This window comes from Drosophila bipectinata, chromosome 3R, assembly GCF_030179905.1.
Source record: "Drosophila bipectinata strain 14024-0381.07 chromosome 3R, DbipHiC1v2, whole genome shotgun sequence".
NCBI classification, from domain to species: domain Eukaryota; kingdom Metazoa; phylum Arthropoda; class Insecta; order Diptera; family Drosophilidae; genus Drosophila; species Drosophila bipectinata.
Window position 1 is genome coordinate 9,262,544 of NC_091739.1, and position 14,208 is coordinate 9,276,751.

Consider the following 14,208-nt stretch of genomic DNA (forward strand, 5'->3'; position numbering starts at 1 on the left):
CAGTTCACCTAGACATGACTTCAATTCGCAACCACAAATGGCAATCGGATAAAACTGACACGTGCCACTACCACCCCCATAGCTTTCCCACTCCCCCCAATATCCGCCCCGATTTGCAATGGTAATTAGCACATCGACTGCGGCATTAAATGGAGCGGAAAACTCGATTGTCTGGATTGCACGGGGAAAGGGTGTGTTTAATTTCCGAGGACAGACGGTCGTCAACGAAATGATAGTGATAGCCGTATTAGATTTGGTCAAAAGTTATCAATCGATATATGAAACTATAATGATAAATATTATATTTTCAAAAGTATATTTTGAAGATTTTAATAGAAGTTCATTCATTTTTTAAACAAAGTATTTTTTAATAAGAATAAACTACTGCCTCCTAAATTTTGAATAAATCCGAGTATCCAATCTAATCGATACTTGGCTTAAACCGATTGCTTACATTTCCATTGGGTTCCGTTGTGGGCCAGGGGACTATTGATTGTGGGCGAGATTATAGTCCAAAATCCCCGAAGGCCCAGCACCTCATGAAAGTTCTCCCGGAATCCCATATCGTAACTTTCTTTCGATTTGCTGCAAAACATTGTGTTATTCCGGACTAACCACATTTGATAGCCAAACTTGACTGCCGCAAACACGAAGGACACGACGTTGACATAAAAGATGACAAAAATGAAATATTTTAGATGTATCTCTTCCTTTCCAAGACCCACCAGCATTTCAACAACAAGGACATATAGGACTATAGGATCTATCAGGGTTAATTGTCCGTAGTTCACAGTATATATGAGATTGTAAACCAAGGCCAAGCCGGTGCCGAAAGTAATGTAGAACAGAAACCAAATAAAGTACCGATGGTTGTTGTGGCCGATGCAGCAGCCCGTGAAGTTGCAGTGGTGATCTCGCTTCAGAACACAGCGGTTGCATATCTTGCAGTGCCACGATCTGGGGGGCATAAGCAAGTTGCAAGGTTCGCAGCGGCTCCACGAGTACTCCTCCCCCTTCCGTGGGGTCAGTTCTGTTGCAGATAGACTAGCAACCCAGTTCTTGGTCCTGTTGCACGCCCACAAGTTTCCCAGGATATTAAAGACAATCCACGCACCGAGAAATCCATGGAAGGTCTGTCCAAACGATCCCATCATGGTTGGCAGCACGATGTAAATACCGTATATGTAGAAGAAAATGGTCAGAAAGATAACCACTGTGATGGCGAGGGATTCCAAACAGGACGTGGAGGCTTTCATGAGGCGGTTTGTCGAGTAGTGGGATGGCTGGCTCTCCTGACAACCCATGGCGCGAAGCTTGATCGAGTTACCCACAAAGTACATCAAAAACAAAATTGTTAACTTGTTGTGTTTTTGAGAATATTTCAAGTCTGATTAATATTACAAAGGTCTTAAAAATGATCATCTATTGACAAGCCCTTTAGATATAAATGTAGAAAGACTTAACCCTTTTTATTAATACTCATAGTATATAAGCGGATAAAAAGTTTATTGGAATCAGATGAATAACATTCTTATCTCCACACTATAATTTTTATAAAAATACCAATAGCTATCCACTGTTCTTTCGTTAAATATGTAATATGATCCCTTAATGGAAATATTTTTAGATTTTTTTTATTTGATGATCTTCCGCAGTTGCCACTGGGCGCCATCATGGGGCAAAGGGCTTTTTATAGAAGGCGACAGAAAAGTCCACAGGCCAGCTTTTCCCATTATAATATTTATGTTTTTCCGCAGTCCTAGATCATATCTGCCTTCTCTTTTGTAGAAGGACGCATTCCGGTAGATAATGCAAGTTTGGTTTACCAACATGATACCAGCAAGTGCCACGGAGAACAGGTTGAATGAGAATACAACGTTCTCCTTTAAATTGTACTTCACCATGGGCGAGTTTGATCCGGAAATCCAGATAAATATATTAAAGATAAAGGCTGGCCCGTGGAGCAAAATATTGTATTTAACCATGTAGGCGAAATTGGTCACTAAGGCCACGGCAGTTCCCAAGGTCACGTAGAAAGTGAACCAGAAAAAGTACCTGTGGTTGTTGTGCCCTATGCAATTGGCCGTGAAGATGCAGTGGTGGTCCCGCTTCAAGATGCAACATCTGCAAAATTTACAGTGCCAGGATCGTGGTGGTACTAATTGCTTGCAGTCCTCACAGTGGTGCCACAAGTGCTTCTCGTCAGGGCCTGGAACCAGACGATCCTTCGGAAGCCTCGCCACTGAGCAGTCCGTGCGGTAGCAGGCCAGCATGTTGGCCCAAACGTTGTAGGCTATAACCAAGTCCACGATCCAGTTGGCTTTGTAGAACCAGCCCTCTGTTCCAATCAAGTCGGGCAGCAAAAAGAACACCTCCCAGGTGAAAAAGAATACAGTGGCCGCGAACAGAAAAACTATCGAAATAGGATGCGCATATCGGATAAATTTTTTGGGATCGGTTTTTGCATAATACTGTAACAGATCCGATAAAACGCACATATTTATAAAAAATCGAGTATGTTATAGTCGAGTAAAAATGTTTCAATAATTTTTAGATAGTGTTAGTTGAAATTTGAAATAAATATCAAAGCAATGATGGCAATGAGTTTCTAAAAACGAATTTCTTTTTTTTAACTTAATTCCAGGCAGTATATTAACCTTTGAATTTATTTAAGCATAATCTAAATAATATTAATTTTTTTGCCACTGGGCTCTATGTACCACTGGGATCCATCGTGTGGCAAAGGACTCTTAATCGTGGGCCAGAGAAAAATCCAAAAGAGACGATTTCCTAAGACGACCTTAAGGTTTTGCCGCCAACCAAGATTGTAAGTCCGATCAAATATCTTGTAGCATGTACTGTTCCGACACGCCAGAATCATCTGAAAGGAAAACATGACGAGTGCTACCACAAATGCGAACAAATTAAGCTTGAAAATGGTGGCCACTACGAACTTCCAGCTCATAGCGTCGTAGTCGGTGATATTATTGGCCAAACTGGCTACCATAAGCAGTGGATCTGCTACTAAAAATGATCCGTATTTCCAGGTGTAGATCCCATTGTAAATAAGTGCCAGACCGCTGCCGAGGAACAGGTGAAAAACGAAGCCAAGGAAGTGCCGTTGATTTTTGTGCCCCACGCAGTTTGCCACAAAGGTGCAGTGGTGATCGCGCTTCAGAATGCAGCAGTTGCATGCTTTGCAGTGCCACGAGCGTGGCGGAACTTGCAACTGGCAGGTGGAGCAGTAGTGCCAGAGGTGAGCTTCGCCCTCAGCCGGCTTCTGGCGACCTATTGCCAGACTTGCCACCGAAGTGTCGCAGTGGAAAGCAGCCCACATATTGCCTAGGACATTGCAGACGAGGAATACCACCAAGAGCCAGTGTAAGCCATAAACGAGCCCCTCAGGATCGAATATCGTCGGGAGCACATACCACATATCATAGAAAATAAGGAAGAGTATCACTCCGACAAGGACCAAGGCGGAAGTGGAATGAAGAATGGCCATAAAGGTTCTTTTGTGCCTTTTCGTACAGCTCCTGATCGTCATACACACCCGATGTACCATCCTGCGAACGGGTCTACGAGGCCTTCGACACTTCACCTTCATTCGAACAGAGGACTTTTTTGAGTTCTGAGTCTTTTTCAAAAACGAAACTTTTATAATTTGATAAAGACATTAAAAGCGTGAACTAAAGCGATTTGCAAATATGTATTCAAGGCTATATATGAGGCTATAAGTGACTTAATCGCCTCTGCCATTCAGTCGGAAAAATCTTGCAGTCTGCTGGCCTTTTGGGGGCTGGGTTGCCAAATTCAATTTCTTTTCGTTTTTAAGCGGATTAGAGCGAAATTACATTTATAATTGCTAAAAAGGTTTGGAAAAAAAATCCTGAAAGACAAATTAGAAAAGGCATACATGTATATGCGTCTGCTGGGGGAACAAATGAAAAGAGCATTCAAGTAGACTAGAAATTAATGATAGAATTGTTGAAGCTTTAAAAATGTATGTTTCAATAACTTTTCCCAGAACAGAAACTATATAAAAACAAATTCAGACGATTCAGATTCAGTTTTCAGACGAAAAGTGAAATCCTATAGCCGTTATATGCCATGTATGAGTATCATTTCAACATGAAAATATTTTTTAAAAAGTGCACATGTAGAATGTATGGTCTTACAAAAATAAAACAAAGGAGGTACATGGAGGTACAGCTTTAAGGGCCGGGGCAGAATATGATGATTTTGCAGCAGCTGTATATTGTGTAAACAAAGGAGCAGCATAAAAAATAAAAACAGCGAATGCATATCAAATATACAAACCAGCTGGCAGAGTCGACTTCATTGGCCCCACCGACCGCAAAATGGCAGCTGTCAGCCAGGTTTAGACCGCAACAGCGACTGACAGAACCGGCGCAAATGTTGTCTATTTCGCATAAATTTTTATGAATTATTAATATGAACTAAGCATTTTGAATGTGGTAAGGCCACCTGCCAGCCTGCCAGCGCGCCCGCCCGCCAACCTGCCAGTAGATGAAGGTGGAAAAGTCGCGGTTTTCCATTTCATGTTTTTAGGAAAGGGAGTCCTTGCCTACTGAGAGGGTTCCGTGGGTGTCGGCCGAGTGGAATAGAGTGGAGTGGAACTCTGCTTTTAGTTTGCATAAAATATGTGCAAGGACGGGAAGGACTTTCCTCACTTCGTGGCTAAATGTGTTTGCCGTCTTTGGCCCAGACCGGAAGCAAACAAACAGCCATTTTGTGCTGTGCGGCGCTGCCATTTCCGGCGCAGAATCAGCCCCTCCCTCAGACATGCTGTCAATGTGTTTGTCAGTCAACCTGTGGCATGACTTTCTCCCAGTCCCATTTCGCTTTCTCTTTGACTTTGTGCGGGCACTTCAAGTCATTAGCATTTGCTCACAGAAGACACACAAAATGAAAAAAAAAGGAACCAAGAGAATGGTGTGCGGAGTTGGCAACTGCTTTTTGGCCAACTTCTCGCATAATTGCCGAGTTTTGCTGCTAATTTAAGATGATTTTCCCGCCAGCCTCCCAGTTACCCAACTCCCAGTTGGTGTCTTTGTTTCATTTCATTACAAGGAGACTCTCAACTTCAGGCAGCTGTGCTGAAAAGTTTTCGCAGTCTGTAGTCCACAGTCCTCAGGTTTTGTCCCTGTTCTGTTTTATATCCCAGGGTTATGCCCGGTGTGTTACTGTGTAATTTGCAAGCAATTACCTGGTACGGGGCCACCCCCACATACATCAGCTCCATACCCACGGCGCGTCTCCTCGGAATGTAATTGAGTTTGAAAAATGTTTAAAATTAGATATGTAGGGCCCAGGCCGAGTGGTTGATACACGCATGGAATACCTGGTAAGAATTTGTACTTCAGGTACTCAACTGCGAAATACTCCATCTTATGGTGGCTTAATATTTAATTATAATTGGTAGAAAATAGACATACTTTTGGTAAACAGTAAGCCACATGACCCAGTATGATATTTTAAATAAAATATTTATTTAATTTAAAATATGAAAATCACATTATTACACATGTATTTAACCCAAGAAACTGATAACCCCTTTGAACCCTCTAAGCAATATAACTCCCTCTAAGCACGCAATTTATTTATGAACATTATCTTTGTTGGGCCGAGGAGTCTCACAACCGTAAGTATCACAACCGTATTAGATTCCCTTCTCAGTACTTTATTTTATGTTTGTAATTTCATAGCAGGGAAAGATTGTAAATACTGCGACACATGCCTGCCGGGTGTGCTATTAATATTATTACACCGAATGCATACACATGTTTTATTTTTTTTTTGGGTTAAGACCCTCTCGGCAGGACTCGACTCTGCTCTGCAATTAAGGCGGTGGCCAGGATGGGGGGCTTAAGACCAGCAGCACACTTTAATTTATTCTGCTATTTATCTGAGCTAGCGGCAAAACATTAATTTTGCTTGGCTCCAACCTGTTATTGAGCTGGGAATTGCATCGTTCGTCTAAATGCTCGCTCGACACCTGGCCCCGATATATTGTGCTCGGTTGCTTCGAGCCAATGCAGCGAGCAACATTTTAATGAACCATCAAACGGCAATTGAAGCTGTTCAATGCTCCGGGCTCACGTTGCGTATGAGTGATTTTGCAAAGCGAGCCAGCTTCCAGCTGCCAGCTGCCGAAGTTCTTGCCATTTTGCGACTGTATTGGTTTCGTCCTGGAGATTTCGTTTCATATTCCTCTTCTTGGTGTGCTGTTTAGGGCCAAAATATGTTTGGCTGGCTGGCATGTAAAATATTTGGCACTTGGCACACAAAATGGCTTGTCATTTGGGCGAAATGAGTTGGAAGTTTTACGTAAACGAAGCGAAATTTTCATTTTTTTTCTCCTTGGTACGTTGCAAAACATGTTTTATTTTTTACAATCACTTTTTTTTTGTGGCATGGCGACATTTTTGTTGTCAGCTACTATTACTGCTTTTGTTTTTGCTTTTGTTTCATTTCCGTTTTCATAAATTTTTCATTTTGTTTGACAATGTTTTGCGCCTTCGACATGTGTTTGCAATTTGCATGAGGTGAGTGTGTAAGGGGGCCATTGGCTGCTGTGTGTTGAGTGTGTGCGAGTGCAGAAATGCGAACGAACAGGGACCGCTTTTTGCACGGGGACCCTTGGAAACAATGTTTGCTGATTGATACTCTGCGGGAAGTAAGGTATTTTACTTATTTAATAAAAGCTGTCTTTGAATTGTTAGATATTAATTTGAGATATTCTGGGATATTTATTTATTTGGTTTGGAATGCAATATAAAATTCAAAAAAAATCTCATTAGTTATTCTCGTATCCCAGCTATTTTATTGCCATTTAATATGGACACTATTTTACCTTCACTACGATGCATTAAGGCATCTATTGAGAATAGCAAATGATTCTAAATCTATCGCACTTTTGCAAATTTCAGAGTGTATTTTATTGTCGCACTGACCTCTCGGGCGACCCATCCATTTCAATATTGACATTCGCCTATATGTGTGAAATATTGAAATTGTAATAGTAATCCAGAATGGCGGGCAGCACTTTGGGTTTTTCATTATTTTCATAGATTTATTGCGAAAGTTTTCTGATTACATTCCTTTTTTCCCCGCAGCAGCAGCCTCTTTTTGCGTTTTCCTCTTATTGTTGGCGTATTGTTCGCGCCATTTCTAGGGCACCCATTTTCAGTTGACGTGAAGCAGACCCAATTACTGATTGACTTTTCCTCAGCTGGGCCGCCGTAAAGTTTCGAAATGGAAAATGGGAAATCTTTGGGATTTCGCATCTTAAACAAGTGAAGTGAACTATCCCGGGCTCGCATAGTTATGCTGCCTGAAAAGCAATTAAAAACTAATTACAGTAGCTGAAAGCAGTCGCCGAGGAGGAACGCAAAAATGCGCAAAGGCATTTAATAAAAATTTAAAACTTAATTCAGTAAATGCCAGACAACAACAACTGCCAGGTGGGTGACAACGCGGATAATTAGGCCAAAAGGCAAGCAAGGAATGGGGGCAGGATATGGCAGGAGCTGCAGTAACGCACACCTGACTACCTGACTTTCTTCCATCCGGGCAACGTGGCGTATGAGCAATTAGTAGTTAATTGTAAAGTTACCCCATTTGATGTGAAAGGGGCGGTAGCAGGGCGGGGCGGATGAGCATGCAGTCGTGACATTGACGTCGGGAACGAGCAAAGGACAAAGGAAGGGATAATTAAGTAGCAATTTTTGCCACTGCAGCTGAATTTTTAGCAGCGAACGTTACGTGCCAGTGGTGTTTTTAGGGGCGCGTGTGTTTGATAAATTATCGCGTGTAATTAGCGTATCAATGGCATTTATAACAAAAGCCAGCTAAGCCAAGCTAAAAATAATAAATTATCGACAGTTGGGTGCCAGGTGCCGGGTGGCAGGCTCCAGGATGGCGTCCAACTTTGATCTCCGTAAACGTCAATTAAATATTTACCTAATAACTCAGACTGCCTCAACTACCGGATTAACTCTCGCCAGGACAGCACTTTAAGCAGCGCTCCGACTAATTGAAATTGAAAGCCCGACTAAGAAGACTAAAGTCCTTCCGATGGGGGACCAGGGATGTGGGAGCAACAAACGGATAACTAAGCAAGGCGATTAAAAGACCAACTAACCGAGAAATGAACAATGGCCAGTGGGTAAGCCAAATAAAAATCAAACACGCAAGATGCTGAAACAAATAGCAGGAGCAGCCAGGACTCTTATGTAAGCAAGTCGGAGCAACAACACCGAAGGACCGTTGACAAAAATCAAACAATGAAGGCGCTGTTCAATAAAAACAAAAACAGGGGAAAAGCCGGAGCTGGAAGCTGAAAAAAAAAGGGCAGAGATAAGAAGCATCAGGCAGCAAACGGGTAGCCCGAAAGAGGCAAACAGATGATAAAAAACAAAAGCGGGTTGGCAAGCCCGTTTTTCTATCTTTCCGCCTCCTTTGGGCCAAAATGAAGTGGCAACAAAAACGGAGTTGTGGGCACAAAAAACAAGGGTCGTCTGTGCAAGGAATGTGCTGGCTAATGCTAAGGGCATACGAAAATGAAATTTAAGCCAAGTGACACCAACACATATACGGCAAGGACATGAAGTGTGAAAAGCACTTGACTCAATAGACACTCAATGACAAGACTCGTTTTTGCCGAGCGCAGGATTTGAGTATTTTTTCACCCAGCATCCCTGTTTGAGAAAAAGAGACTGCGAGAGGATAAAGCTGTCGAGGAAGAGCTTTTATGCAGGGAGAGGACACGAGAGAGAAAGGATTTTCTCCCATAAGAGAGTTGCTCTTTCATTTCAATTTTTGGCCCACACTCTTAGGACCTGCAAAGATTTAAATTCTTTGCGTGTTTCACAGTTTATAGGATAAATATTAAAATCCTGGCCAAACTGCAGTAATTCAATTAGGGTCAATATCTCGTCGCTCAGGCAAAGTAATATTTTCCCAGCTTCCAGGCGATTGAAAAGCAAACTTGTAAATACACAACATGCCACAGTTTGGTAAATGTAAATAGGCTCCTTGCTGGGATCACATCCTGGCAGTCCTGCAGACTAATAAGTTTTCAATAACTGTCTGGCCCAGGACGGATGGGATTTATCTTAGTGGCCCGGCTGATTACACACGGCTAATGCAATTAGGGTCTTAACCCTTTTGGCGCCCTGGTGATGGATCGGCTTCTGGTTCTGGTTCAGCTACTGGCTTGTGTGTGTGTGTCGTTGCTCAACTAATCCGTTTTAATTTTTGCGCCTCGTTCTTTGAACTTTGACCGGCAATGCCACACCCACAAACACATGTCACAGCTGCAGCGGCGCCTAAAAGAATGCTTTGTTTGCCTTTCATTATAAGGCAATGTCTTTGTTTCTGCTCCATCTTCGCCCCGGTACTGAATAAATTACATTTTTGCTCGGCGTGTAATTCGCATGCCATGTGTCATTGACACCCACTGGCCCATGAAAAGGTCACGACTTCCCCTTGCCCTTGCTCGCTTTCGTTTGTTTGTTTTGGAGTCCAGCTTAGGAAACTCATTTGGCATTTGGTTATCAATATTAAATTACAATTAAAACAAAGATGGGAAAATTTAATGCCGATTACTAATTAAAATGCAAAGTCAGAGCGCTCTGGCGCCCTATTATTATTTTCCTAATTTCGTTCTCGACTAAATTTATCGATTGGCCGGAGTGTTTGAGTTCGCACTTAATGAAATCATTTAGCGCTGGAAAAAGAAAACACGCAATATCAAGCATACGCCATGTGGCAAAATTCATTGACTTCTGGCCGCTCCTAGCCTGGCCAAAATGAAAATGTTTAGTCAAGTGTTGCCTGACCTCCCACACCACCAGCACACACACAACAGCATCACATACTCAACATGGCGGCAGGAAAACACAACAAAAACAAGGAGAACAGGCAGAACACCCTTGAGGCAGGCTATTTTTAAAGGTTGATGGCTCGGGGAAAATTCATTTGCCTAGTCCGGTTCCTGTTCCTTTCGGTCTGGCTTGGCTCTGCTCTGTTCCGCCTAACTGCGGTAATTACTCACACTTGAACCGAAGGTTTTAAGGTCCTGCAGTTTTGACCGGAATCAATTCAGTGGCTCAGCTGGCTGCAGATAAATTGAAATTTTTGGCTTCAAAGTGCGAGTGCTCCTCAGAGCTTCCCCAAAAGTATGCAACGGAACTATCGCAACCTTGTGTTGCAATTGATGAAGTGCGGCTGTGGAGCTTTAGCAATTTGCCCCACCTCTGGGCGGATTTATGGGGCTCGAGTTGATTAGATTAGAGGCAAGACTGTTTCTCATTCCGGTTTCTGATTAAGTGTTGGCCACTGAGCGATAATGCCAGTGGACCAGTGGACCTGAGGGCTGCTGGGCTGGTGGGCCGTTGGGCCGGAAACTGGCCACTGCCCTCCCTTGTGACAAATAAAACCTCTGACCTGGACTCGCCCGTAAGCCAGGCTGCCAGGTTATTAGGTAAATGTGGAACTGGCACAACTTTGGCTTCACATAAATCCACTTGTTATAGTTCACTAAGCAGACACACAGCATACTCACTCTCACACACACAGTTGCGAATAAACAATACTTTATTTACAATGTAACGACATATAAAATGGCTGCCGTTGCCATTTCTTGTGTCCTGTGCCCTTTGTTAGCCAAAGAGTCTGTGTACTCGGACTGTGTTCGCTTTTTCGGTTTATTTGCCAGCGGTCAGTTGCTTAATTTCTCCGCTTTTATTTGCCACAATTTCAGATACTGCATTGCCATATGTAAGTATGTATGTGGCAGGATAGCAGTGTGGCATGATGGCAGGGTGGGCGTGGCCCAGCCTCCTTATGCTCCTCGATTCATTTCTCGCTCTGCTGTGTCCTGCCTTTCTTATTTATTTTCGTAATAACAATAAATTACATTTTTCTTCGGCTGCGCCTCCTGCCCCACCCATTGTGAGTGTGTGTGGTGTGTGTGTGCTCATTTGCTAAGTTGTTTTATGTGGCTGTCGCTTGTTTGTGGCTTTTTGACATTATTTGGATTAAGAAAATAAATCCTGGCCCTGGTCCGACAGCAATTTTAATATTTTACTCCACACCCCGAAGCCAAACTTTGATTTTCATTTTAATCTCGTTTTTTCCCCATCCCATGTCTGTTTGCATTTTGGGGAAAATAGCAAAGTTTTAATCTTCGGAATGGCTTAAATCAAATTTCAGCTTACAGGACTAGAAAGTTTCACAACCTGTGGGTGTCATTGCAGCAAATATACAATTTACGAAGGAAAAACATTATTTTTGTATAAATAATCCATGATGTTGGCAGAGTTATTTATGAAATTAAAGTGGAAATACTACCTATAAATGGAAAATTCCATTTCAAAGTAAAGTTTATTAATTAAATGAAGGAACTCAACCTTGAAACAAATATTTTATATTGGTGCTTGACAATTTTTTCTGGAACACGTGTATGTGACAGAGTGTGTTTGCTTTTTATTATTTCCCCTTGAAAGTCGCCTATCTATCCTCAAAGAGAATAAAACAGCGAGGAGGATGAGGCGCAGGACGACGACAGGATACAAAGACAAAGTTGGCAGCGAGAATTGATGGATCAGACTGTTTTCTACGCTCCACGTCTCTGTCTCGGATTGAGGACACCGCCGAGAGAGATAGGAGGATATAAACAAGCAGATTTGCTCGCAGATACACACACACAGATAAAGACACATCCTGGGAAAGACAATCGTTGGGAGGCATGCATTAGGCTTAGTGGGGAATTGCGAAAATGTTTATGGCTCTGAAACCGCCACCGTTTATATTTTTTTTGCCTTTTTTCGCCATCTGCTGAATCGTTTGCCTAGTTTTAGACACTGCCTAGCTGGCTAAATGGGAAAGTTTAGCCTAATTGCACTCAGCTTTAATGCAGTTTTAAAAACCGCCACGCCGCCGGCAGACACATCATAATTTGGGTAATTTTCCAACAGCTTGGCTTGCATTTCGCACTAAAGTTTTTAATTAAGCCCAGTCCCGTGCAGGATTCTTTAATTTCCATACCCCCCGCTCTGCTCCCCTCTCCAGATTTCTGGCTTTAGCATTTTTTCGTTTATTTTTTCATCACTTTCTGTGGCAGACACGCACTCACAGCTCGGCAGGGCGTCCATTCAGTCACCCATTCATTCCACTCATTCAAAAAGGCTAAAGAATTCAAAAAATGTGTGTAACTATTCCAGTCCTTTGTGCCATTTGCCCTCCTGCTCGGTGGCCACCTATCCTAGCCTTCTCACTTGCAACCAAATGTGCTGCGCTTTTGTTTAAGCCAACTGTGTGTTTCGCTTTGTCATTTTGGCATCACACTCCCAACTCCCATCTCGGCTCATAATTCAAAGAGCTCCTGGCGGCAGCCATGTTTTATGTTTATTAGCCCGTCTAATTGAAATCTGAAATAAGGGAGTTTATGAAAGCGCCGTACAGGGGTCGCATTCCCGCTTCATTTGGCATAGAAACCCTCAAACTGCTGCGGATCCAGGAGTCCTTCGCGCTCGAATTGCACCACCAGCTGGCGTACGGAGTCCTGTATGCCGGCGTGTAGATACAAACGCCTTTTCATGTTCATACCACGGGGCTGGTCGGAGAGCAGGGCTGCGAAATCAGCGTCCGCATCATCGGTGTTCAGTAGCACGGGTTGGAGGAGCAGTCCGCAGTGAACAGCTGGCAGGACCAAAAATAAGCAAAACCATTAAATTATTCATTTTTTAAAATTCATAAGTACGTGTAAAATGAACAGATTCTAAAGTCTTCATTTACTACCTACTCCCTAAATAAAGCCTTAAGTAATATATGCAAATAATAATTTTAATGAGAAAGACTACCCACCGTAAAAGCGCTTCTGCTCCGACTCCAAGTGAAACTGCTTCCGGCTGGGCAGTCTCTGACCTTTGAACCCAAGTCGCCGCAGCTCCCGCACAAACACTTCGTGGTACACGCATCTCATTTCCACCTGAAGGTCGCTTCGCACCCGCTCCACCGCCGAGGTGTTGACCAGATGATGGATGTCCAGAGTGGGCGAGCCCCAGAAGGCGTACTGGAAGTCAATGAGCAGAACATCCGTCGGCACGCCCGCCTCGTACTTAAACATCATGTTGTTGGTCCAAGCATCGCCGTGAGTCAGAACGTTGATGTGTTCCGCTTCGGGCTGAAAACAGCGCAGTCCTAGTCCCATGTAGTAGGGGACAAGATCCTCTAATAATTGCGCATGCTTCTCAAAGCCCGGCTCTGTTTTTAGGTAGCTGGCACAGGATTTCAGGCAGCCCAAAAAATAGGCACTAAAACTTTCGGTGTAGCGGTTGAAAAAACCGCGGTCGTATCTTTTCAGAGAATTTTTTTCGTCTCTGCAATCTGATTCAAAGACTGCCGAGGCTGCTTGCATTTTGGCCAGCTTTTTGAGCACCAATCGCACATGGTCCCCATCCAGCCTCTGCAGTCGCGGAGCCATCTTATATCCTTGATACGTTAAGTCCTCCATTAGAAGAGATCCATGCTGGCGATCAGAGTGCCACACTTTGGGGCAAAGCGGTTCCCCAGCTAATTTTTCCAGCTGGGGGAGAACCCTTTCATAGATCTCCAGCTCTCTGTTGTAGATATCGTAGGGAGCCTTGCGCTCCTTGGTGTCCAAGTCCTCATCTTCCAGTGCTGTCTTTGCCATCAAATGCTCTTCCATTTCTGTACCATTTCCTAGGATGTAAACTAGGTCGATTTTTGTCAGAATGGCTCCATAGTTCTCCCCCTTTTTCAGGGCTGGTTTGAAATCCACAGACTTGACCTTAACGTGGTCATCAGCGTAGTGCTGGCGCAAGGCAGCTTCTAGATATTCCCTCGTTAGCCAAGCAGGTGCAACGGCTTCCATGACTGAACTGAGCGAGTTGAGTTCTGATTGTACAAATCTCGCAGCTGCTGAGATACAATTAAGATTTATTACCAAGTGGCTTTCGGATGATAAGAAAATAAACAAAGGAACTCAGTTGTTCTGCTTGTATACATTTCTAAGTCGTTTATAATTGGCAACATAATATAAGTAGAACAATATCGCCAACTTATTCAGAGCTAGAATTATAAAATAACAATAGTTTTAAGTCTTATGGACTATTAAAACAATTAGAGTGAAGGTATTGATTTATATTGATGAATATA

At 43.1% G+C, this 14,208-nt stretch overlaps 4 protein-coding genes across 5 annotated transcripts; all 4 read right to left on the reverse strand.

The window, feature by feature from the left end:
* Window positions 1-366: 366 nt before the first annotated feature.
* Window positions 367-1,409, reverse strand: LOC108128615 (probable palmitoyltransferase ZDHHC24). Its single transcript, XM_017246293.3, has one exon. The coding sequence runs from the start codon at window positions 1,338-1,340 to the stop codon at window positions 438-440; it is 903 nt and encodes a 300-aa protein (XP_017101782.2). The 5' UTR covers window positions 1,341-1,409; the 3' UTR covers window positions 367-437.
* Window positions 1,410-1,496: 87 nt separating this feature from the next.
* Window positions 1,497-2,591, reverse strand: LOC108128628 (probable palmitoyltransferase ZDHHC24). Its single transcript, XM_017246309.3, has one exon. It carries the CDS (start codon window positions 2,496-2,498, stop codon window positions 1,635-1,637), a length of 864 nt encoding a protein of 287 aa, XP_017101798.2. The 5' UTR covers window positions 2,499-2,591; the 3' UTR covers window positions 1,497-1,634.
* A 47-nt stretch (window positions 2,592-2,638) lies between these two features.
* LOC108128626 (probable palmitoyltransferase ZDHHC24) lies at window positions 2,639-3,717 on the reverse strand. The gene has a single exon (XM_017246307.3). The coding sequence runs from the start codon at window positions 3,605-3,607 to the stop codon at window positions 2,681-2,683; it is 927 nt and encodes a 308-aa protein (XP_017101796.3). The 5' UTR covers window positions 3,608-3,717; the 3' UTR covers window positions 2,639-2,680.
* Window positions 3,718-12,410: 8,693 nt separating this feature from the next.
* Window positions 12,411-13,941, reverse strand: LOC108128519 (uncharacterized). 2 transcript variants are annotated; one of them, XM_070281390.1, is made up of 3 exons: window positions 12,895-13,941; window positions 12,526-12,729; window positions 12,411-12,458 (listed from the first exon to the last, which is right to left on the reverse strand). In XM_070281390.1, exons 1-3 carry the CDS (start codon window positions 13,922-13,924, stop codon window positions 12,448-12,450), a joined length of 1,245 nt encoding a protein of 414 aa, XP_070137491.1. In that variant the 5' UTR covers window positions 13,925-13,941; the 3' UTR covers window positions 12,411-12,447. The 2 variants fall into 2 exon arrangements, with proteins under 2 accessions (XP_070137491.1, XP_017101687.2); XM_017246198.3 differs by having other exon boundaries at window positions 12,411-12,729.
* Window positions 13,942-14,208: the final 267 nt, after the last annotated feature.